Source organism: Balaenoptera borealis (genome assembly GCF_965194805.1).
Source record: "Balaenoptera borealis genome assembly, chromosome: 2".
In the NCBI taxonomy this organism is placed as follows: Eukaryota; Metazoa; Chordata; class Mammalia; order Artiodactyla; family Balaenopteridae; genus Balaenoptera; species Balaenoptera borealis.
In genome coordinates, this window is record NC_138867.1 from 180,048,881 (window position 1) to 180,072,913 (window position 24,033).

Consider the following 24,033-nt stretch of genomic DNA (forward strand, 5'->3'; position numbering starts at 1 on the left):
CACATGGAAGCTTTGGTATCTCTGAAATACTCAACAGAAGAGGGAGGTGATACTCTTATCAGGGATAACAGGGTTGGCGGGTGGTCTAGACCCTGAGATGTGATGAGATCCAAGTTTTCTAGCTGTTGATCTCCAACCTCCTTGATGGCTGCTGACCCAATCCCCTGGGGCATGGTTTCACCCCTCCCCCTGCCCCATGAAGCTGACTGTTCTGCCTGGGATTGGGTCCTCAAGGTGACTCACCCAGAATCTTCCACCCCAGGCACCTCTAGAAGTCCTCGTTATAATCAGAGACTCACAGGGGGCCACCGTTGTTGATGCCATGCTGTACCGCCCACGCCATCTCTTTGGAACCCAGGGGCTCACTCTTCCAGCTAGCAGGGAGGTTGTCTGCTGGGGGCTCACAACTGAGTCCTTTTTGCCAGAACTTTCCTCAGCTTAAGGGAGCTGCTTGGTCCAAGGTTATGTCCCCTCCCTAGGGGCGGCCACATCTGACAACCGGCCAGGGGTACAAATGCCTGACCCCTGTGCCTAAATGCATGTTATGGGTTCAATTGCGCCCCCCTCCCCCCAAAAAGATACGTTTAAGTCCTAATCTCTAGTACCTCAGAAAGATGATCTTATCTGCAAAGCAGAAATAGAGACACAGACGTAGAGAACAAATGTATGGATACCAAGGGGGAAAGAGGTGGGAGGAGCTGGGAGATTGGGATTGACCCATATACACTACTGATACTATGTATAAAATAGACAACTGATGGGAACATGCTGTATAGCACAGGGAACTATACTTAATGTACTGTGTGACCTAAATGGGAAGGAAATCCAAAGAAGAGGGCATATATGTATATGTATAGCTGATTCACTTTGCTGTACAGTAGAAACTAACACAACATCGTAAAGCAACTATACTCCACTAAAAATTTTCAAAAAGAATGTGACCTTATTGGGAAATTATATTGTAGATGTAATTCATTTGGTTAAGGTGAGGTGGACCTGGAGTAGCCTGGGCCCCTAATCTGATATGACCGGGGTCCTTACGAAAGGGGGAAATTTGGACACAGACATGCGCACAGGGAGAACACCACATGAAGATGAAGGCAGAGATGGGGGTAATGGGTCTGCAAGCCAAGGAATGCTAAAGATTGCCAGCAAAAAGTCACAAGCTAGGAGAGAAGCAAGGAACAGATTCCCTCTCACAGCCCTCAGAAGGGACCAACCCTGGAGACACCTTGATCTCAGACTTCCAGCCTCCAGAACTGTGAGAGAATAAACATCTGTTCAGTCCCCCGGTCTGTGGAGCTTTGTTACAGCAGCTCTGGTAAACTAGTACAATGTGGGGCAACTCTGATGAATCACCACCATTTTAATGCTCCGCAGGAGATCAGGTAAGGTGCTGGTTGCAGCTGCTTCGAAGTTTAATCTGTCCCTCGTTCAGACTTACTTCCCTTACTTATGTTGATCCCAAGTTATCCCAGACAAACCTCCTCCATGTAAACCTCCATCTCTCTTTATTGCTGTGTAACCAACACTCCAATACTTAGTGACTTAAAACAAGCAACAGTGATTATTTCTCACTACTCCATGAGCCACCCAAGCAGTTCTTTTAGTCCAGACTGCCGTGTGTGATCTCTTGGGTCAGCTGATGGCTTGGCTGGGTGAATGATTTACCCATCTGTCAGATGATGGCAGGCTGAAAGATCTCAGAGTCTTTTTCTCAGAGAACCCAGTCTACCACAACCAGAGATGTTGGGACCTCAAGGAACTTCTTCTCATTGGCAGATTCAGAAATTGAAACAGAGAGGGACAGTGAAATCCCAAAGGTCACACAGCAAGTTACTGTGTCTCACACTGGGCTGTTTGATACACCTATGGGTAAACGTGGCATTCCAGCATTGGGAGAGACAAAGAGATACCCTTGTGAGATTTCTGAGCATAGCCCCTCCCTGGATGTCCTGGAAAATACAGAATGCTGAACAGTAACCCACGGAGGAAGGGAAAGGAAGGGTTCCCATGGTTAAGGGTATCACAGAGGTATGAACTGGTTCACCACAAGTCTTTAGAGTCAGAGATCTGTGAATTGCCTGGTTTTTTTCACCAGGTGATCTTAGACAACTCATTATACCTCTCTAAGCCCCAGTTTCCTCATGTTTTAAAAGGAGGTCATCATAGAACCTCCACTGTAGGGTTGTTATGAGATTAAATTGGATAAGACTGAAAAGGCATTAAGCACATTTCTATCATTGATAATTACATACTTTCAAGCCTCAGGGAACGAGTACCATGGTGTGTGGGGTCGTTGCATGAACCGCCCATGGTGGAATGCTCAGGACAGCCCTGTGTTCCACAGATGGGGGACCCCAGCCTCAGAGACTTGAAAGAGCATCACCAGGACACCCCTTTTCTGTGTCCTGTCACGTTGGGGATTATAGCTGTGATGGACACACTTTAAGGTGACCTCCGATCAATAATTCCCACTTTCTGGTATCCACAGTTTGTATAATCTCCTCCCATTGAGGATGGGCAGCATATATGACTAATGAACTGTGGGAAAAGTGATGAGATGTTTATGGAACATTGTATGAGTCCAATCTCTCTTATGTTTATGGAACATTGTATGAGTCCAATCTTAGCAAGTTGGAGAGAGAGATTTTACTGGTGGCCTTGAAGAGGCTATGAAAAGGGCTACTCGTAAGGAACTGTGGCAGCCCCAGGACCTTAGAGTGGCCTCCAACGAATAGCTGGTACAAAGCTGGTGTCATCTGTCCCCAAACCAGGGGGTAATGAACTCTACCAACAGCCTGAATGCACTTGGGAGCCTATTCTTCCCCAGTCGAGCCTCCGTATGAGGATGCAGCCCGGTGGACACCTTGATTGCAGTGTTGAGAAACAATGAGACCTAGCTAAGGGCTGCCCAGATTCCTGCCTGGTCCACAGAAATTGTGTAACAATAAATGTGTGTGTTGTTTCAAGTTGCTAAATTTGTTACACAGCAATAGGAAACTAATACAAATTAGGAGTTTGGGATTAACTCCTAGTGTGTATACATAGATACACACTACTATGTATAAAATAGATAACCAACAAGGACCTACTGTATAGCACAGGGAAATATACTCAATATCTTCTAATAACCTATAATGAAAGAGAGTCTAAAAAGAATCTATCTATCTATCTATCTATCTATCTATCTATCTATCTATCTATCATCTATCTATCTATTATCTATCTATATGAATTACTTTGCTGTACACCTGAAACTGACACATTGTAAATCAACTCTATTTCAATAAAAAGTTTTAAAATTTTTCTTGAGAAAAAAAGTAGAAAACTAATACAATAGCAGAGTTACCCGATTCGAGGTATCGTGTAGATTAAGAGTTATTTTGTGTATGGGGCATAGAGGGTCCTTGCTAAGTGTTAGCTAATATTCATCACCAACGTTGATATTGTCAAGATGCTTCTGGCAGAAGGCATCCTCATGTGCCAGTCTTTTTTTTTTTAAATGTGAATCCTAGTTTTCTTTTAAATTGATGTATAACTGACATACAGCATTATGTTAGTTTCAGATGCACAACATAATGGTTCAATATTTATGTATACTATGAAATTATCACCACCATAAATTTAGTTAACATCTGTCACCATACATAGTTACATTTTTTTTTCTTGTGATGAGGACTTTTAAGATCTCCTGTCTTAGCAATGTTCAAATATACAAGAGTATCATTAACTGTATCACCATGCTGTACATTACATCCCCAGGAATTATTTATTTTATAGCTATAAGTCTGTACCTTTTGACCCCCTTCACTCATTTCACCCACCCCCACCCCTTTATAGGTTATTAAAAAATATTGAGTATAGTCCACTGTGCTATACAGTAGGTCCTTGTTGTCTATCTATCTTATATATAGTGGTGTGTATATGTTAATCCCAAACTCCTAATTTATCCCTCCCTGTATCTTTGTTTTAAATTTTTTGCTTTGTCGTCTTTATTATTGCCCTCATTCCACTTGTTTATTGTGTTGTTCTGTTTATAATTTCTTAAGCTGGATATTGGTCTCATTTGTTTTCAGCTTTTCTTTTTCTTTTCAATTGTAGGCATCTCAGGTTGTACATTTCTGACTATGAAACCAGAAATAAGAAAGTTATATACAGTATGTTAGAAGTGATCTGTTCTAGGAGAAAAATATAGGGAAAGTGGGTATGGAGTGTATTAGTTTGCTAGGGCTGCCATAACAAAATACCACAGACTGGGTGGTTTAAATCACAGAAATCTTTTTTCTCACAGTGTTGGAGGCTGAAGGTCCCAGATCCAGATGCTGGCTGATTCAGATCCTGGGGAGAGCTCTCTTCCGGGCTTGCAGACGGCTGCTTCCTTGTTGCATCCTCACATGGCCTTTCAGTGGGAAAGAAAGTGAGCTATCTGGTGTCTCCTCTTATAAGGAAACAAATCCTCCAGGATTTGGCCCCTGCTGACCTCATTTAACTTTAGTTACTTCCTTAGAAGCACCACCTCCAAATACAGCCACACTGGGGGTTAGGGCTTCAACATATGAATTCTGGGGGGACACAGACATTCAGTTCATTACAGCGGGGCCGAGGGGTTGCCGTTTTAAATAAGATGACCACAGAAGCAGTGACTGTTGGGCAAGTGATCATGATTTTCACAAATGTCAAGGCTATCATGTTTGTGATGTTTAAGAAATTTCCCTTGTTCTGAGTGAATCATTTTGTAGTTGGATTCTAGAAGATCAATTTATGGTTCTAAATGGGAGGATGAAAGAAATCAAGCGCTAATTGACTTAAGTGTCTAATTGGTGATGGTGGGTTTCAGAGGATGGACATATGTTAGTCATCAGGGGAGGCATTTTAACAAGAGCTTGAAGCCACAAAGAGATGAAAAGATGATTCTGCTGGCCAGCGCCAACAGACAGTTCACTGCAATCATTAACTGTTTTTGCTCTGTTATCTGGGTTGTGAACAAAGAAATGAGCCTGAAATGTAGATGATTCTCATACATTGTAACCAGGCTGTTTGACACCATACTAGGATCCCAATTTCTTTTTAGCCACCCCATGTCCATGGGGACCACCTGTTACCGAAACAAATGTGAATTAACATCTCTCATACTAATGACTATAGAGAGCATTCCCATTTCTTGCTTTTACTTTGTTGCTATTTTGTAAAAGTCACAACCAGTATTCTGGTGCACAGAGAGATGAGGGGGATGGCAATTTCATCTGGCATTTTGTAGCTCTGGGTTTGGGTCCTCTGGTTAGTTGATACATATGCTGAAAGAGAAAGAAACTCCTTCCTGGGTTAGTTAACCAATGTGTACTCTACAATCAGTATCTGCAGGTTACAAAACAAAGTACTGCCTCACTGGTTACTACCCTTGGTTTCTAGAAACATTTTGGTTTGTGGGTTTAGAGTGGTGAAACACTGCCATCTTCAGGGCGTATTTTGGAATTAAAAAGCAGGATGCTCTACAGGTGTTTTTGTTTTTAGCCTTTGGAAAAATGGATCAAAGTGGCAGAAAATCCTAATTCAAATGGGCTAGAGAGATTACAAAATCATGATGATAAGGAGACTTTCAGTTGTTTTGCTTCTCTTCTGTTTCTCTCTCTTTCTCTTTCTCTCTCTGTGTCTCTGTGTCTGTGTCTCTCTCTCGTAGCAGAATGCTTAAGAGTACTGATTCTGGAGTGAGATTGTCAGATTTTTAATCTCTTAGGAGCTGCGTGACCTTGGGCAAGTCACTTAATCCCTCTGTGCCTCCCTGTCTCGGTTTCCTCATCTGAAAAATTGCATCATAACTCAGGTTCTCTGAAAAGCGGACACCAAAACAGACTCAGATGTGTGGATAAATGGGAAAAGGAGCTCTCAGCGCAGTGCTGAGAAAGTCTCTGTAAGGCCAATGGGGTGCTCCAGGGCAAAGAGTGCCTGTCAGAGGGGTCCTGCATTGGGCAGAAATGACCTGGCTCTGGTCCTCCCATCCATCAGGCTCAGGCATTAGTTGGGAGCAGCCCAGGGACAACGTGGCTTTGGTGTGAACCCTGAAGCAGGTCTGAAGATGCAGCAGCTGGAGGTGGTCAATTTATTGTATCCCCATGACAGGTTCTCAAAAAGGGAGATCTTAGCAGCGCATGACGGCTGAAAACAGGGATAATGATATCTTCCTTATAGGGATCCTGAGAGGGTTAAATGAGTTAATACCTGAAAGCCCTTAGCACCATGCCTGGTGATTGAAGTATGAATTTATATGCTTTTCTATCACATTGGGGAAGTAGTGCAAATTCCTATTTTATTCACTGTTTGTTTATCAGGAAGGGAGTTTGGATTTGGATCAAATGCTAAGCTGATGGCTTCTGTTTGTCCCTCCCCAGGACCACTCTCCATGCTATTTCACCATGTTCTCTGCCCACAAAGGCCGACTTATGTGAGCTGCAACAGGCACCCTTGCCCTCTGGCTTCAGTGGGTTCTGACAGTAACATTGCCCTCATTGCCAAGGTGGAGACCTGGAAGGGTGGAGAGTGGGGAGAGGGAGGAGAGGGAGGGCGAGGTGGTTATTCCCCGGGCTCATTTCTTGTGTTACCGAGTCCAAGCTCGTACTGCTTGCTGCACGGCAGGCCAAAAAAATCGAGAGAGGAGGTGTTGGGTCAAGGAATAGCGACTTTATTCAGAAAGCCAGCAGACCGAGAAGGTGGTGGACTAATGTCCCAAAGAACCATCTTGCCCAGGTTTGGATGTTAGTTTGTTTTATAGAACAAAGAGTGGGAGGTGAGGAGATAAAGTAAAAAAAGGCAGTAAGTTGTTGCAAATATCAACATTTCCTGGTTCTGGCCAGATTCCTGAGGGGATGTGTTAATTTCTTCCTTCCTGCAGCCATTCACGGGTGAGACTGGTCAGGAGGTTTCCTGTGAGCTTAAAAAAGAGGTAGAATATTTTGGCTTACTGCTCTTCACCTGGGAAGCAGGGTTCCCGGAGATGGGCCATTATGTATAATTTAAGCTTATAGGCAACATCCCTTTGTAATAGAATACAAAGGTTCTTCCCTATTACGACACTGAAGCTTACTCTTTGGTCTCTTAAGTTGCTGCCTTTCTAGGAGAAGCCATCCACCATGCCATGAAGATACTCAAGCAGCCCCAGGGAAAGGTCCATGTGGAGGGGAACTGGATTAATTCACTTCCCCCCTTATTGTGGTATGTGAGTGCCATTTTCCCCCACATCCTGGCCATTACATGATCTTATTAAACTTAAAAAAAATTCTCATTGATAAATGATGAAAGGAATTTTGGTGTTTCACTTTATATTTTTCTTTTTACGAGAGCCATTTGAATTTTTTGGTGAACGTGTGTGTTCTTAGAATTTGCCCTTTTCTCTCATGGATTCTTGGTCTTTTTCTTATTGCTTGGTTCATTAATATTAATAAGTTATTAATATTAACTTATTAAATTAATAAGTTCATTAATATTAATAAATTAGCCTTTGTGATGAGTTGCATTTTCCTCTATCTTTTGTCTTCACCATGTGGGGTTTTTTTGGTTTGTTTGTTTTTAAACATCTTTATTGAAGTATAATTGCTTTACAATGGTGTGTTAGTTTCTGCTTTATAACAAAGTGAATCAGTTATACATATACATATGTTCCCATATCTCTTCCCTCTTGCATCTCCCTCCCTCCCACCCTCCCCATCCCACCCCTCTAGGTGGTCACAAAGCACCGAGCTGATCCCCCTGTGCTATGCAGCTGCTTCCCACTAGCTATCTATTTTACATTTGGTAGTGTATATATGTCCATGACACTCTCTCACCCTGTCACATCTCCCCCCTCCCCCTCCCCATATCCCCAAGTCCATTCTCTAGTAGGTCTGTGTCTTTATTCCCGTCTTGCCACTAGGTTCTTCATGGCCTTTTTTTTTTTTTTCCTTAGATTCCATATATATGTGTTAGCATACTGTATTTGTTTTTCTCTTTCTGACTTACTTCACTCTGTATGACAGACTCTAACTCCATCCACCTCATTACAAATACCTCCATTTCATTTCTTTTTATGGCTGAGTAATATTCCATTGTATATATGTGCCACATCTTCTTTATCCATTCATCCGATGATGGACACTTAGGTTGCTTCCATGTTCTGGCTATTGTAAATAGAGCTGCAATGAACATTTTGGTACATGACTCTTTTTGAACTATGGTTTTCTCAGGGTATATGCCCAGTAGTGGGATTGCTGGGTCGTATGGTAGTTCTATTTGTAGATTTTTAAGGAACCTCCATACTGTTCTCCATAGTGGCTGTATCAATTTACATTCCCACCAACAGTGCAAGAGTGTTCCCTTTCCTCCACACCCTCTCCAGCATTTATTGTTTCTAGATTTTTTGATGATGGCCATTCTGACCGGTGTGAGATGATATCTCATTGTAGTTTTGATTTGCATTTCTCTAATGATTAATGATGTTGAGCATTCTTTCATGTGTCTGTTGGCAATCTGTATATCTTCTTTGGAGAAATGTCTATTTAGGTCTTCTGCCCATTTTTGGATTGGGTTGTTCGTTTTTTTGTTATTGAGCTGCATGAGCTGCCTGTAAATCTTGGAGATTAATCCTTTGTCAGTTGCTTCATTTGCAAATATTTTCTCCCATTCTGAGGGTTGTCTTTTGGTCTTGTTTATGGTTTCCTTTGCTGTGCAAAAGCTTTTAAGTTTCATTAGGTCCCATTTGTTTATTTTTGTTTTTATCTCCATTTCTCTAGGAGCTGGGTCAAAAAGAATCTTGCTGTGATGTATGTCATAGAGTGTTCTGCCTATGTTTTCCTCTAAGAGTTTGATAGTGTCTGGCCTTACTCTTAGGTCTTTAATCCATTTTGAGTTTATTTTTGTGCATGGTGTCAGGGAGTGTTCTAATTTCATACTTTTACATGTATCTGTCCAATTTTCCCAGCACCACTTATTGAAGAGGCTGTCTTTTCTCCACTGTATATGCTTGCCTCCTTTATCAAAGATAAGGTGACCATTTGTTCGTGGGTTTATCTCTGGGCTTTCTATCCTGTTCCATTGATCTATATTTCTGTTTTTGTGCCATTACCATACTGTCTTGATTACTGTAGCTTTGTAGTATAGTCTGAAGTCAGGGAGCCTGATTCCCCCAGCTCCGTTTTTCTTTCTCAAGTTTGCTTTGGCTATTCGGGGTCTTTTGTGTTTCCATACAAATTGTGAAATTTTTTGTTCTAGTTCTGTGAAAAATGCCAGTGATAATTTGATAGGGATTGCTTTGAATCTGTAGATTGCTTTGGGTAGGATAGTCATTTTTACAACGTTGATTCTTCCAATCCAAGAACATGGTATATCTCTCCATCTGTTTGTATCATCTTTAATTTCTTTCATCAGCATCTTACAGTTTTCTGCACACAGGCCTTTTGTCCCCTTAGGTAGGTTTATTCCTAGGTATTTTATTGTCTTTGTTGCAATGGTAAATGGGAGTGTTTCCTTAATTTCACTTTCAGATTTTTCATCGTTAGTGTACAGGAATGAAAGAGATTTCTGTGCAATAATTTTGTATCCTGCTACTTTACCAAATTCACTGATTAGCTCTAATAGTTTTCTGGTAGCATGTTTAGGATCCTCTATGTATGATATCATGTCATCTGCAAACAGTGACAGCTTTACTTCTTCTTTTCCGATTTGGATTCCTTTTATTTCTTTTTCTTCTCTGAGTGCTGTGGCTAAAACTTCCAAAACTATGTTGAATAATAGTGGTGAGAGTGGGCAACCTTGTCTTGTTCCTGATCTTAGTGGAAATGGTTTCAGTTTTTCACCATTGAGAATGATGTTGGCTGTGGGTTTGTCATATATGGCCTTTTTTATGTTGAGATAAGTTCCCTCTACCTACTTTCTGGAGGGTTTTTATCATGAATGGGTGTTGAATTTTGTCGAAAGCTTTTTCTGCATCTATAGAGATGATCATATGGTTTTTCTCCTTCAATTTGTTAATATGGTGTATCACATTGATTGATTTGCGTATATTGAAGAATCCTTGCATTCCTGGGATAAACCCCACTTGATCATGGTGTAGGATCCTTTTAATGTGCTTTTGGATTCTGTTTGCTAGTATTTTGTTGAGGATTTTTGCATCTATGTTCATCAGTGATATTGGCCTGTAGTTTTCTTTCTTTGTGACATCTTTGTCTGGTTTTGGTATCAGGGTGATGGTGGCCTCGTAGAATGAGTTTGGGAGTGTTCCTCCCTCTGCTATATTTTGGAAGAGTTTGAGAAGGATAGGTGTTAGCTCTTCTCTAAATGTTTGATAGAATTTGTCTGTGAAACCATCTGGTCCTGGTGTTTTGTTTGTTGGAAGATTTTTAATCACAGTTTCGATTTCAGTGCTTGTGTTGGTCTGTTTGTATTTTCTGTTTCTTCCTGGTTCAGTCTCAGAAGGTTTTACTTTTCTAAGAATTTGTCCATATCTTCCAGCCTGTCCATTTTATTGACATATAATTGTTTGTAGTAATCTCTCATGATCCTTTGTATTTCTGCAGTGTCAGTTGTTACTTCTCCTTTTTCATTTCTAATTCTATGTATTTGAATCTTCGCCCTTTTTTCTTGATGAGTCTGGCTAATGGTTTATCAATTTTGTTTATCTTCTCAAAGAACCAGCTTTTAGTTTTATTGATCTTTGCTATTGTTTCCTTCATTTCTTTTTCATTTATTTCTGATCTGATTTTTATGATTTCTTTCCTTCTGCTAACTTTGGTGTTTTTTTGTTCTTCTTTCTCTAATTGCTTTAGGTGTAAGGTTAGGTTGTTTATTTGAGAGGTTTCTTGTTTCTTGAGGTAGGATTGTATTGCTATAAACTTCCCTCTTAGAACTGCTTTTGCTGCATCCCATAGGTTTTGGGTCATCGTGTTTTCATTGTCATTTGTTTCTAGGTATTTTTTGATTTCCTCTTTGATTTCTTCAGTGATCTCTTGGTTATTGAATAGTGTATTGTTTAGCCTTCATGTGTTTGTATTTTTTACAGATTTTTTTCCTGTAATTGATATCTAGTCTCATAGCGTTGTGGTCGGAAAAGATACTTGATACGATTTCAATTTTCTTAAATTTATCAAGGCTTGATTTGTGACCCAAGTTGTGATCTATCCTGGAGAATGTACCATGAGCACATGAGAAGAAAGTGTATTCTGTTGTTTTTGGATGGAATGTCCTATAAATATCAATTAAGTCCATTTTGTTTAATGTATCATTTAAAGCTTGTGTTTCCTTATTTATTTTCATTTTGGATATCTGTCTATTGGTGAAAGTGGGGTGTTAAAGTCCCCTACTATGATTGTGTTACTGTTGATTTCCCCTTTTATGGCTGTTAGCCTTGGCCTTATGTACTGAGGTGCTCCTATGTTGGGTGCATAAATATTTACAATTGTTATTTCTTCTTCTTGGATTGATCCCTTGATCATTATGTAGTGTCCTTCTTTGTCTCTTGTAATAGTCTTTATTTTAAAGTCTATTTTGTCTGATATGAGAATTGCTACTCCAGCTTTCTTTTGATTTCCATTTGCATGGAATGCCTTTCTCCATCCCCTCACTTTCAGTCTGTATGTGTCCCTAGGTCTGAAGTGGGTCTCTTGTAGGCAGCATATATACGGGTCTTGTTTTTGTATCCATTCAGCCAGTCTATGTGTTTTGGTTGGAGAATTTAATCCATTTACATTTAAGGTAATTAACGATATGTATGTTCCTATTACCATTTTCTTAATTGTTTTGGGTTTGTCATTGTAGGTCTTTTCCTTTTCTTGTGTTTCCTGCCTAGATAAGTTCCTTTAGCATTTGTCGTAAAGCTGGTTTGGTAGTGCTGAATTCCCTTAGCTTTTGCTTGTCTGTAAAGGTTTTAATTTCTCCATCGAATCTAAATGAGATCCTTTCTAGATAGAGTAATCTTGGTTGTAGGTTTTTCCCTTTCATCACTTTAAATATGTCCTGCCACTCCCTTCTGGCTTGCAGAGTTTCTGCTGAAAGGTCAGCTGTTAACCGTATGGGGATTCCCTTATATGTTATTGTTGTTCTTCCCTTGCTGCTTTTAATATTTTTTCTTTGTATTTAATTTTTGATAGTTTGATTAATATGTGTCTTGATGTGTTTCTCCTTGCATTTATCCTGTATGGGACTCTCTGTGCTTCCTGGACTTATTAACTATTTCCTTTCCCATATTAGGGAAGTTTTTAACTATAATCTCTTCAAATATTTTCTCAATCCCTTTCTTTTTCTCTTCTTCTTCTGGGACCCCTATAATTCAAATGTTAGTGTGTTTAATGTTGTCCCAGAGGTCTCTGAGGCTGTCCTCAATTCTTTTCATTCTTTTTTCTTTATTCTGCTCTGCAGTAGTTATTTCCACTATTTTATCTTCCAGGTCAGTTATCCGTTCCTCTGCCTCAGTTATTCTGCTATTGATTCCTTCTAGAGAATTTTTAATTTCATTTATTGTGTTGTTCATCATTGTTTGTTTACTGTTTAGTTCTTCTAGGTCCTTGTTAAACATTCCTTGTATTTTCTCCATTCTATTTCCAAGATTTTGGATCATCTTTACTGTCATTACTCTGAATTCTTTTTCAGGTAGGCTGCCTATTTCCTCTTCATTTTTTGGTCTGGTGCATTTTTACCTTGCTCCTTCATCTGCTGTGTGTTTCTCTGTCTTCTCATTTTGCTTAACTTACTGTGTTTGGGGTCTCCTTTTTGCAGGCTGCAGGTTCATAGTTCCCGTTGTTTTTGGTGTCTGCCCCCAATGGCTAAGGTCGGTTCAGTGGGTTGTGTAGACTTCCTGGTGGAGGGGATTAGTACCTGTGTTCTGGTGGATGATGCTGGATCTTGTCTTTCTGATGGGCAGGACCGCATCTGGTGGTGTGTTTTGGGGTGTCTGTGACCTTATTATGATTTTAGGCAGCCTCTCTGCTAATGGGTGTGGTTGTGTTCCTGTCTTGTTAGTTGTTTGGCATAGGGTGTCCAGCACTGGAGCTTGCTGGTCATTGAGTGGAGCTGGGTCTTAGCGTTGAGATGGAGATCTTGGGAGAGCTTTCACCGTTCAATATTTCATGGAGCTGGGAGGTCTCTGGTGGACCAATGTCCTGAACTCGGCTCTCCCACCTCAGAGGCACAGGCTTGACCTGGTTGGAGCACCAAGACCCTGTCAGCCACACGGCTCAGAAGAAAAGGGAGAAGAAAGAAAGAAAGAAAGAGGAAAAAAAGAAATAAAATAAACTTATTAAAATAAAAAATAAAAAATAATTATTAAAAAAAATTAAAAAGTAATTTAAAAAAAAAGAAAAAAAGAAGAGAGCAACCAAAACAAAAAACAAATCCACCAATGATAAGAAGCACTAAAAACTATACTAAAAAAAACAAAGGTCAGACAGAACCCTAGGATAAATGGTAAAAGCAAATCTATACAGACAAAATTACACACAGAAGCATACACATACACACTCACAAAAAGAGAAAAAGGAAAAATATATATGTATCCTTGCTCCCAAAGTCCACCACCTCAATTTGGGATGATTCATTGTCTATTCAGGTATTCCACAGATGCAGGCACATCAAGTTGATGGTGGAGATTTAATCCGCTTCTCCTGAGGCTGCTGGGAGACATTTCCCTTTCTCTTCTTTGTTCGCACAGCTCCTAGGGTTCAGCTTTGGATTTGGCCCCACCTCTGCGTGTAGGTCGCCTGAGGGCATCTGTTCTTCGCTCAGACAGGACGGGGTTAAAGGAGCAGCTGATTCGGGGGCTCTGGCTCACTCAGGCCGGGGGGAGGGAGCGGTACGGAGGAGGCGGGGCGAGCCTGCAGCGGCCGAGGCCGGCATGACGTTGCAGCAGCCCGAGGCGCGCCGTGTGTTCTCCCGGGGAAGTTGTCCCTGGATCACGGGAGCCTGGCAGTGGTGGGCTGCACCGGCTCCCGGGAGGGGCGGTGTGGAGAGTGACCTGTGCTCGCACACAGGCTTCTCGGTGGCGGCAGCAGCAGCCTTAGCGTCTCCTGCCTGTCTCTGGGGTCCGCGCTGATAGCCGCGGCTCGTGCCCGTCTCTGGAGCTCGTTTAGGCGGCGCTCTGAATACCCTCTCCTCACGCACCCTGAAACAATGGTCTCTTGCCTCTTAGGCAGTTCCAGACTTTTTCCCGGACTCCCTCCCGGATAGCTGTGGCACACTAGCCCCCTTCAGGCCGTGTTCACGCCGCCAACCCCAGTCCCCTCCCTGGGATCCGACCTCCGAAGCCCGAGCCTCAGCTCCCAGCCCCGCCCGCCCCAGCGGGGGAGCAGACAAGCCTCTCGGGCTGGTGAGTGCTGCTCGGCACCGAGCCTCTGTGCGGGAATCTCTCCGCTTTGCCCTCTGCACCCCTGTGGCTGCGCTCTCCTCCGTGGCTCCGAAGCTCCCCCCCTCTGCCACCCGCAGTCTCCGCCCGCGAAGGGGCTTCCTAGTGTGTGGAAACCTTCCCTCCTTCACAGCTCCCTCCCACTGGTGCAGGTCCCGTCCCTATTCTTTTGTCTCTGTTTTTTCTTTTTTCTTTTGCCCTACCCAGGTACGTGGGGGAGTTTCTTGCCTTTGGGGAGGTCTGAGGTCTTCTGCCAGCGTTCAGTAGGTGTTCTGTAGGAGTTGTTCCACATGTAGATGTATTTCAGATGTATTTGTGGGGGGGAAGGTGATCTCCGCGTCTTACTCTTCTGCCATCTTGAAGGTCTCAAAGGTATCATCTTTTAAGAGATACACTGCAATAAATGAGCAATTATAGCTTAAGATTCCAAACTTTCCCTCCGTAATCCAATCATGAGATTCTAGACACCATCATCAGTTTAAAATGAAAACCTAATCAGTTACCTTACTTTTTAAAAAAATCTTAAATATCCTTTCAAAAAACTTTTAATTTTACATTGGAGTATAGTTGATTAACAATGATGTGTTAGTTTCAGGTGTACAGCAAAGTGATTCAGTTATACATATACATGTTTCTATTCTTTTTCAAATTCTTTTCCCATTTAGGTTGTTACATAATATTTGAGCAGAGTTCCCTGTGCTATACAGTAAGTCCTTTTTGGTTATCCATTTAAAATATAGCAGTGTACTTTTAATCTTTCATTTCTGTCTTCAACACATATTTACCCTGTTGTCCTATCATAATTATTAATACTGCCCTTTTCATTCCCCAATATATCCCAGTTGAGAGGGACAATTATTTGGTCTCCCCTTTTATAGAGCACGCACATTATGTGCAAACTCTGGGGTAAAATCTGTGACCCAGAAATAAACTAAAGAGACTCCCTGCCCCTGTTGAAGTTAATCTTACTGAGAGGAAAGAGTTATAAGGAGCGCACAGAATTTATAACATGCTATATAGAAATAACCTCTGCGATGAACCGCAAGGTTTTATCCAGCCAACAGCAATAGAATTAGAACAACGTGGCCTACATAATTTTAAATTTGGTAGAACACACATTGAGGAAAGTAAACACGAATAGAGGAAACTGTTTTTTAACCCTTTTATTTAACTGAAGAAATTTAATATTATCATTCCAAAATGTAGTCCCCATCAGAATGAAGCACAAGATATGTTATATCCTTTTCTTGTTTCTGAGCCTTGAAATAGTATTTTAACATTACAGCCCATCTAGTTCAAAAGTTAAATTTGATCTGTATCTAGATTTTATAAGATTTCCAGTAGTAAGAAAGATTCACACAAAGTATTTTTTAATCCTCTTTTATGGATGTCTATTCTAGAGTTTGACTCATTTTTCTAGAGCAGTTTTAGCATTCTGTTTCATGACAGAATTACTATATTTATATAATGTCTTGATGTACTTTACCAGATGAGGGTAACCCAGAGAATTCCCTGGCGGTCCAGTGGTTAAGACTCTGCCCTTCCACTGCAGGGAGCATGAGATCAGTCCCTGGCTGGGGAACTAAGATCCCACATGCCGTGCAGTGCAGCCAAAAAAAAAAAAAAAAAAGAATGTGACTCTCCAGATGTATGTAACTCAAAATTTTTTCCCACTCATGTTTTCCATCCCTTCTGTCTTCCTAGTAAATTTTGGTGAACTTTGACTCCGAATATAGCTTAACGTGATGGAAGTTACAATTTTTTATTATCTATTTGCGTTTAATTGTATCAAAAGGAATAATTTACCCCTTCATTGTGAAACTGCTCTATCTTTTCTTTAAAAATAAAGCTATATATTTTGTTTTTGTTAGAGTGAAATTAAGCATTTAAGTGATTATGAAGGTGTTGATTCCAGCAAGAGACTGGATTAAAACTGCAAGAGAGTTCAAGAGCAAATATCCCAACAAAAGCACAGTGTGAACAATATTGGAAAACTCAGGACAGAGTTTAAAGAGAAGTGGGATGTGATTAAAAAGGGGAGCAGAGGGAATTTGATGAGGAATTGATATCACAATAAAAATGTACACAAGCATGTTCCAAACGGATGAAAGACATCAACCCACAGACGCAATTAACTCAACATTCTTTAAGCAAAGAAAATACATGGGAAACAATAATGAGCTACACTATGGTCTAAAAATCAGAGTGAATATCAAAGATTTTAGAGAATGCAAAGGCCAAATAAGCAAGAAAATGCTAATTGGGGATGTCTAAACATAAATAAGATAGAGATCAACAGAGCACCATTTTTAAAGTGGTCAAAAATCATATCAAATCAGAATTCTATACCCAGCATCAATATTGCCCCAAATTAAGATTCTTTAAAAACTTAAAGTAAAACATTTCATTGTTAGTGGTCTTGAATTAGACAAGATACTAGAGTGAGTTATGAAGTCCAAAGGAAAATATCTCAGATCAAAAGCCAGGAATGCAGGAGGAAATGAAGAGAAAAGGAAAGAATAATTTAGAAATAAATATAAGTGAAGTTTGTTTCATAAAGCAATTCTGGAACTCTCTCATGGAGATTAAAATACATGTAGAATTAAGATGCATGACAACAGTAACAGAAAAATCAGGAAAGCTGAAATGGAAAGTGTTCTAAGGTATTAGCATTTGGGAGAGGTGGTAAGAGCAATTAACTGTATTAGTCTATATTAATTAAAGGAGTCAGAATTTGATCACTAAAGTAACTTCACAAGTTCTGTATATGACTGCAACTAGCAAGTTTATAGAGAGAAAATGTAAAAATAAAATAATTAAATTATAGTGAAATAAAGACAGTAAAGAGACTGTTTATGTCAGAGGGTAGGGAAGGAGTAAGATGGTTGAAATAATCTCGAATTTACCAGTAATTAGGTGAAATGTAGATATAAAAAACATTGAGTTCTTTTCAATGATTCTGTGATATAGACTTCATAGACTTGTTAGTAAATGTTTTGGACATTCTTTTATTGATAAACGTTTATACAATCTGTAGTTTTTTCTATGAAAACATAAGCTGTGTGGAAATTTTAGCATATAGAAACGTCCATAACTATTTTTGTAGAAGTGAAAAAGGAAACATTAAATTATTGATAGAAAGTACAAATAGCACCCCCATTCACAAATGTATTAAATTTTTTCATATGGTATTCCATATTATTCAGTAGTGTCTAATATTGTCAATAGCCCCAAATTCTTGTGTTTGTGTGGAAAGATTTGGGAATCTCTCCAATGCCTCTGATCTGAGATACAGTGCGTCCTCTGGATTGGGTTATCCCCTGATTGGGTTGTCCACTCTCTTCCCCTATAAAAGGGGGAATCAGATGCAGAAGTCACTGCACTTTCCAGCAAGACACAGGCTGTCTGCATCTCAGGGGTGGATCCGAGGACAGCGCTCAAAAGATGGGGGAACCTGAATGGACCAGTTTTCCAAGCCAGCCTCTTCTGGTGAGTGTGGAATCCATACTGATGGCAAGAGTGTCCATTAGGATGCTTTTTTCTTCTGTAAAATCTAAGTTAGCAGAATTTAGCTCTAAAAACAAGAAGGTATCTCATTGAAAGTTATTTCCCAGGTCTTAATGTTTCTTAAGAAATAGTCAAGATTGTGTATATTTTTGTATATGAAGCTTTTTTTGGATAATAGATGAAATGTGTGTGTGTATGTTTTTTTTAACCAAAATCACTAGGTAGTGGAAGTAGTATTTGGCCCTAGAGTGTTTAAATCGTTCTCCTCTATGGACAATTATTTGCCCACAATGTGTTTGGTCTTTTTTTCTTCTTTTTAAAAAAATTCTGTTCTCTGCTTCAAATAGGGCTCTCCAGTTTCTTTGTCATCCATCATTGTAGTTAATTTCTTTTTCCTACTCTCCCTTCTTACTTCTGTTCCCGTCCTGCTCCTTCCCTCTCTGTCTTTGTGTTGGCCTTGCTGTTTATCATAGCACCTAATTATACCTAACGCTATTACTAGACATTCCTTAGTCTATAACCCTTTTCTCTCATCAAGATTAAAATAATCTAGGGCAATGACTTTGTTAAGTTAAATTCCGAGTAGTGTGTTTTAGTACACAACTTGGTATATAACAGCTGCTCTATAAATAGGCAGATCAAGTCATTTTTCTATCAAACATTTCATTACATTTTGAGTAATGAAAGGGGTAGTATTAATTATAATGTCAGGACAACAGGAATAAAGTGAGTTTTATGTTTTCCCTTTAAAAAAATATCTTTGGAAGACAGAAATGTGAGATTTAAAAGGAAAGGTGCACTGATTAGGTTTACAGTTTAAACAGATTATTGTGAGGAGACCTATAATGGATCACAGAGAGAAAGGATTGAAATCTTAGCAACAATTGATAGCAGTCCACCACAAAAGATAGTATCTCATTTTATAATTGTAGTTGTGTGCATTTATTAGAAAAATTTGGAAAGTAGTTTTTGGAGTTTGCATAACTTCTCTTAAAAAAAGATATCTGAGCACCTTGGAAAGCCAAAGCAATAAATGACTATATCAGTGGAAATATTAAAATTCTTATTATCCTCTCTTCATTGAGTACCCAATTTAGTGAGAAAAGCAATCTCAAATAAGTAGATAATATTACACATAAAATTAAAATTAAAAAAATTTACACAGAGAAAATGTAAGATTAATTTTGATATGGGAACAGGAAAGGTCATTCTGTGGCATTTTGTAGGTCAAATGAAAGGTGCTCAAGAATTATTCAAAAGTTGGGAATCTTCAGGTGGATTCAGGAGGGCAAATGGATGGCTAATTGGTATAAGAATGTGGGGTGGTAGGGTGTCCAGAATGCCATTCAGGGGCAAATGCGATATTAGTTCCAACAAGTGAGTTTGTGGAGACATTGAGATAAGGATGAACTATTTGGGGAATTGGCTGGTTCAACTTGGGACCTGGTCACGGTGAGTTGAGTCATAGATATTATCACTGATATGGTGGGTAGGCAGATGGATATTTGGGTCTTAGAGTTGAAGCCAGATTGGTGAATCTGTGAGCATTTCTAGTTCATTAATGGTATTTGAAGGCAAGGGAATGGATGGGATTGCCTAGAAGAAGGTTTGGATGTAGAACAGATGTGAGAGCAGGACCGACTTCTAAGAAGCATCAATTGTTGTGTTGAGATAGTAGAGAGAGGAGTAGGAGGAGGGGAGGACAGGAGTCAGGGAGTAAAAATTGTCATTTACAGTGGAAAAAAGGAACTTTATGATGAGAATGTGGTTTTTCTAAGTTATGTTATGAGCAGGAGAATATTTGAGTGAAGATGGGACTTGGCTTTGAAAGAAAAGTATCAGAGTATTGAGAGGTACATGATCTCACTGAAGATGAGGCACTAAAGAACTATGAAAACTAGGTGATTGCATGTCTTAAAGCAAAGTAAAAAAGAGATAGCAAAGTAAAAAAGAGATATCAAAAAGTTTAATGTCTTGGTATTCAAAGAACCCTGTGATCTCTTTGTCCAGAAAATGTTGGATTAGGGGGTACCAGCATGTGTGGAGTTGACAGTGTCAGGGATGGTAAGAGGAAAACATCCTCAAAGGAGGATGGTGGAGGAGAAAGTCTGGAATTGATACTGGGTAATGACCTGGAACTTTCTGTCCTTGACTCCTATCTGTTTGATGTCCCAGGCTTCAGTTCTCAATGTGTGGTGCCTGTAATAGCAGCATCAGTTGGAATCACCTAGAAATGCAATTTCTTGTCCCCACCCCAGACTGACTTGCATTGAGATCCAGAAATCTGAATTCTAACAACCCTCTGAAAGATTGTCATGCACAGAGTAAATTGAGATTCATTTCTCTAGGGAGAGAGGAGGGTGGTTATCCAAATGAGCTGAGAACATTCTCCATGACTGGCAGTGGTTTCATCCCCCACTTTACTCAAATGTTACATTTCGTTTTCATAGGGGAAGCGCAAAAGAAATATGATGCCTGAGACGTTGGAGAAGAAAAGACAAGACCATTTAGCCAAGGCCAAGCAGAGACATCGTGACGGAACTGCACTTCCTATGAGGCTGACCAGCTGCGTTTTCAGGACGCCAGTCACAAAGATAACTTCTCATCCTGACAATGCGGTCAGGCGCCGTCGATGCGAGGGGACCTTGGAGAAGCCCCAGCAAGTCTGTGCATTCAGGAGACTGCAGGGGCTCCAGGCCTACAGCCCTGAAGGAGAACCTTTCAGCACGTTGGACAGCGCAATGATTTTCGGAGTAATTGCCCTGCGTGGTGCAGGTGAATCCCTGGGTCGTGCTGGTGCCAGGTCTCTGCACACCAGCCCTGAAGCCATCACTACCCAGTTTTCAGACGGGGCAGAGATGATCCCAGGATTGGGTCTCTTCCTCCCACAGACCCTCTGCAGGCAACGAGTAACATATGCAGATATTCGCCGACAGTCTCGGAAAGTGAAAAGAGCAAGGGAGAGACTGGATATGGCCTTGAGGGCAGACAAGCTTGTCAGGGAGACAGAGAGAGCCAGGAGCCCTGAGAACTAGGTGAAAAATGGAGAAGATTGTCCTGAAGAAGCCGAGTGCTGCGGCCCCTGGGAAGTGGTTCACTGCAGGACAGCCCTCCGTTCTACTTGCCTCTTTAAGTGTCAACCCTGTTTCTGGAGTGAGATGCTTTGTTAGATTAACATTGTACTCTATTAAACTCTTGGTAGACAAAAACGACAAGAGTAAACGTTTTTGTGAGTGAGAGACTGGGTTTCATGTGGCAAGAAAAATGATTTTTCCTTATCTTTGTACACTTCAATCTCTGTCAGGATTTCTCTATTGAATTCTACAGAGGTAATCTAGTCTGGGGGGATTACTTAATGTTTTTAGTTACAATATTTTCTTACATTGCTTACACTTAGGCAAGAAATGATACCTAATCTAGAGATTATTTTTTAATATTAATGCTATAAAATTTTATTAAGCTTGCTTTTTACTTCTCATTTTAACATCTTTTTTTTGTCATTATTGTGTCAAATGCTAAATCAGACATAAGACTTTTTTTTTTAACATCTTTATTGGAGTATAATTGCTTTACAATGGTGTGTTAGTTTCTGCTGTACAACGAAGTGAATCAGCCATACACATACATATATCCCCATAACCCCTCCCTGTTGCCTCTCCCTCCCAGCCTCCCTATCCCACCCCTCTAGGTGGACACAAAGCACCGAGCTGATCTCCCTGTGCTATGCAGCTGCTTCCCACTAGCTCTCTATTTTACATTTGGTAGTGTATATAAGTAAGTCCATGCCACTCTCTCACTTCGTCCCAGCTTACCCTTCCCCCTCCCCGTGTCCTCAAGTTCATTCTCTACGTCTGTGTCTTTATTCCTGTCCTGCCCCAGGTTCATCAGAACCTTTTTTTTTTTTTTTTTTTTTAGATTCCATATATATGTGTTAGCATACGGTATTTGTTTTTCTCTTTCTGACTTACTTCACTCTGTATGGCAGACTCTAGGTCCATCCACCTAACTACAAGTAACTCAATTTCGTTTCTTTTTATGGCTGAGTAATATTCCATTGTATATATGTGCCACATCTTCTTTATCCATTCATCTGTCGATGGACATTTAGGTTGCTTCCATGTCCTGGCTATCGTAAATAGAGCTGCAATGAACATTGTGGTACATGACACTTTTTGAATTATGGTTTTCTCAGGGTATATGCCCAGTAGTGGGATTGCTGGGTCATATGGTAATTCTGTTTTTAGTTTTTCAAGGAACCTCCATACTGTTCTCCATAGCGGCTGTATCAATTTATATTCCCACCAACAGTGCAAACGGTTCCCTTCTCTCCACACCCTCTCCAGCATTTATTGTTTGTAGATTTTTTGATCATGGCCATTCTGACTGGTGTGAGATGATATCTCATTGCAGTTTTGATTTGCATTTCTCTAATGATTAATGATGTTGAGCATTCTTTCATGTGTTTGTTGACAATCTGTATATATTCTTTGGAGAAATGTCTATTTAGGTCTTCTGCCCATTTTTGGATTGGGTTGTTTGTTTTCTTGATATTGAGCTGCATGAGCTGCTTGTAAATTTTGGAGATTAATCCTTTGTCAGTTGCTTCATTTGCAAGTATTTTTACATACTCTTTTTAAATGTACTTTTTAAAGGTTCATTTTTTTCCCTAGAACTTGATTTTGAAAATATTACTGATGAGTTTGCCTCTAGCAAAACAAAGAAAGTAAAATTTTCATAAATTCTGGTTAAGGAATAAATAAAATATTTAAATTTAAAATAATATTTTACATTCTAATATCCTTACATTTCAACTTTTCAATTATTTTTCAACTACTTTAATGTTCTGGTGTGGGAAGGCACATTGTCAGTGGTCAATAAATATTTCTTGACTGGATGGATTTGTATTTTGGTGGGGGGGGGGAACACCATAAATTATTTGGATTGTAAGAGGACAATGTTATTGGACTTTATGGGATTTAAGAACTATGCAGGTTTTATCCTGAGTCTCTTTTCTCCCTCTAGTGGAGGCATATGAGACATGGGGGTAAAGAAATACACCAAGCTTGATGTTTATAGTAAGAAAAAATCCTATTGTGGAGATCACAACTTTATCCACTTACTTTAGAAATATAGGATTCCTGAAGGTGACTGTATTTTAGACCAACATATAACACTGTTGCAGAAACAGATAAATCCTTGCACAGCTCTTCTTCAGAAAGAACTTTAATTCAACCATTATAGATTTATAGATCCTAATAACTAAGAGGAAATGGAGATCCAACCTTTCTCTTTGTCTATTTCAAGTTGTTGCAATCAAATGCAAAAGGTTGACAACCCATTGGCTACTGTATCAGTTAGGGCAATTGCCACAAGTAATGTTTCATAGCAAACCACTTATGAAACTAAGTGTCTGAAAAAAATGAGGCTTGATTGTTGCTGCTAAGTCTGTGGGTTGCCTGGGGCAGTGTGCTGATCTTGGCTGGGCTCACTCATATGACCACAGTCAGCTACAAGTTGGCTAGGTGGCTGATTATGGACAACCTCAGCTGGTATAATAGGATGACTAAACTCTCTTTCATATGTTTCTCACATACATCCAGCAGGTTATCCTGGGCATATTCTCATGGCAGAGGCAGGGATGCAAAATCAAGCAAGATTAATCACATAAAGGGCAAAAAGGATGGCACACTCACTTTTGAAACCTCTGAGTCACACTTGCTAATATTCCTTTGGCCAAAGCAAGTCTCAAAGCCAAGTCTGAGTCAGAGTGGGAAGGAGTTACAAAGTTGCAGGGAAGGGGTGTGGAGACATGGAGACCCATCTTGAGGCCACTGATGCAATCAATCTACCTGTATTGGCTAAAGGTAAGAACTGTGCAGTCTCATTTTAACACCCCCTAAAACTGTCACCTCTGTGCTGAACACTCTGGATAAGCCAAACATTGAAGACCCACCTATCATAAATGAACCCTTGTTTGTAAACATGTGTCAGCTCCCTCCCAAGTTGTGGCTGCCACAAATAATAAAAACCAAGCCTCTGACAACCAAGTTTAATCTTGCTATCAAATTGTCCAACACATGATTATTACTGAGCTAATTGAATCCTAAGTGGTAAGTTGATTCAAAGTAAATATTTAGTTTCTTCTCTGTGTCCCCAAGAATTTCTGT

General features: G+C 40.1%; 1 protein-coding gene across 1 annotated transcript; it reads left to right on the forward strand.

Annotated features, from left to right (window-relative positions):
- Positions 1-14,331: 14,331 nt before the first annotated feature.
- On the forward strand, positions 14,332-20,901 carry LOC309623208 (methyl-CpG-binding domain protein 3-like 2B; the record flags this gene model as incomplete). Its single annotated transcript, XM_082379849.1, has 2 exons — positions 14,332-17,848; positions 20,317-20,901. The coding sequence occupies exons 1-2, from the start codon at positions 17,804-17,806 to the stop codon at positions 20,899-20,901; spliced, it is 630 nt and encodes a 209-aa protein (XP_082235975.1). The 5' UTR covers positions 14,332-17,803.
- Positions 20,902-24,033: the final 3,132 nt, after the last annotated feature.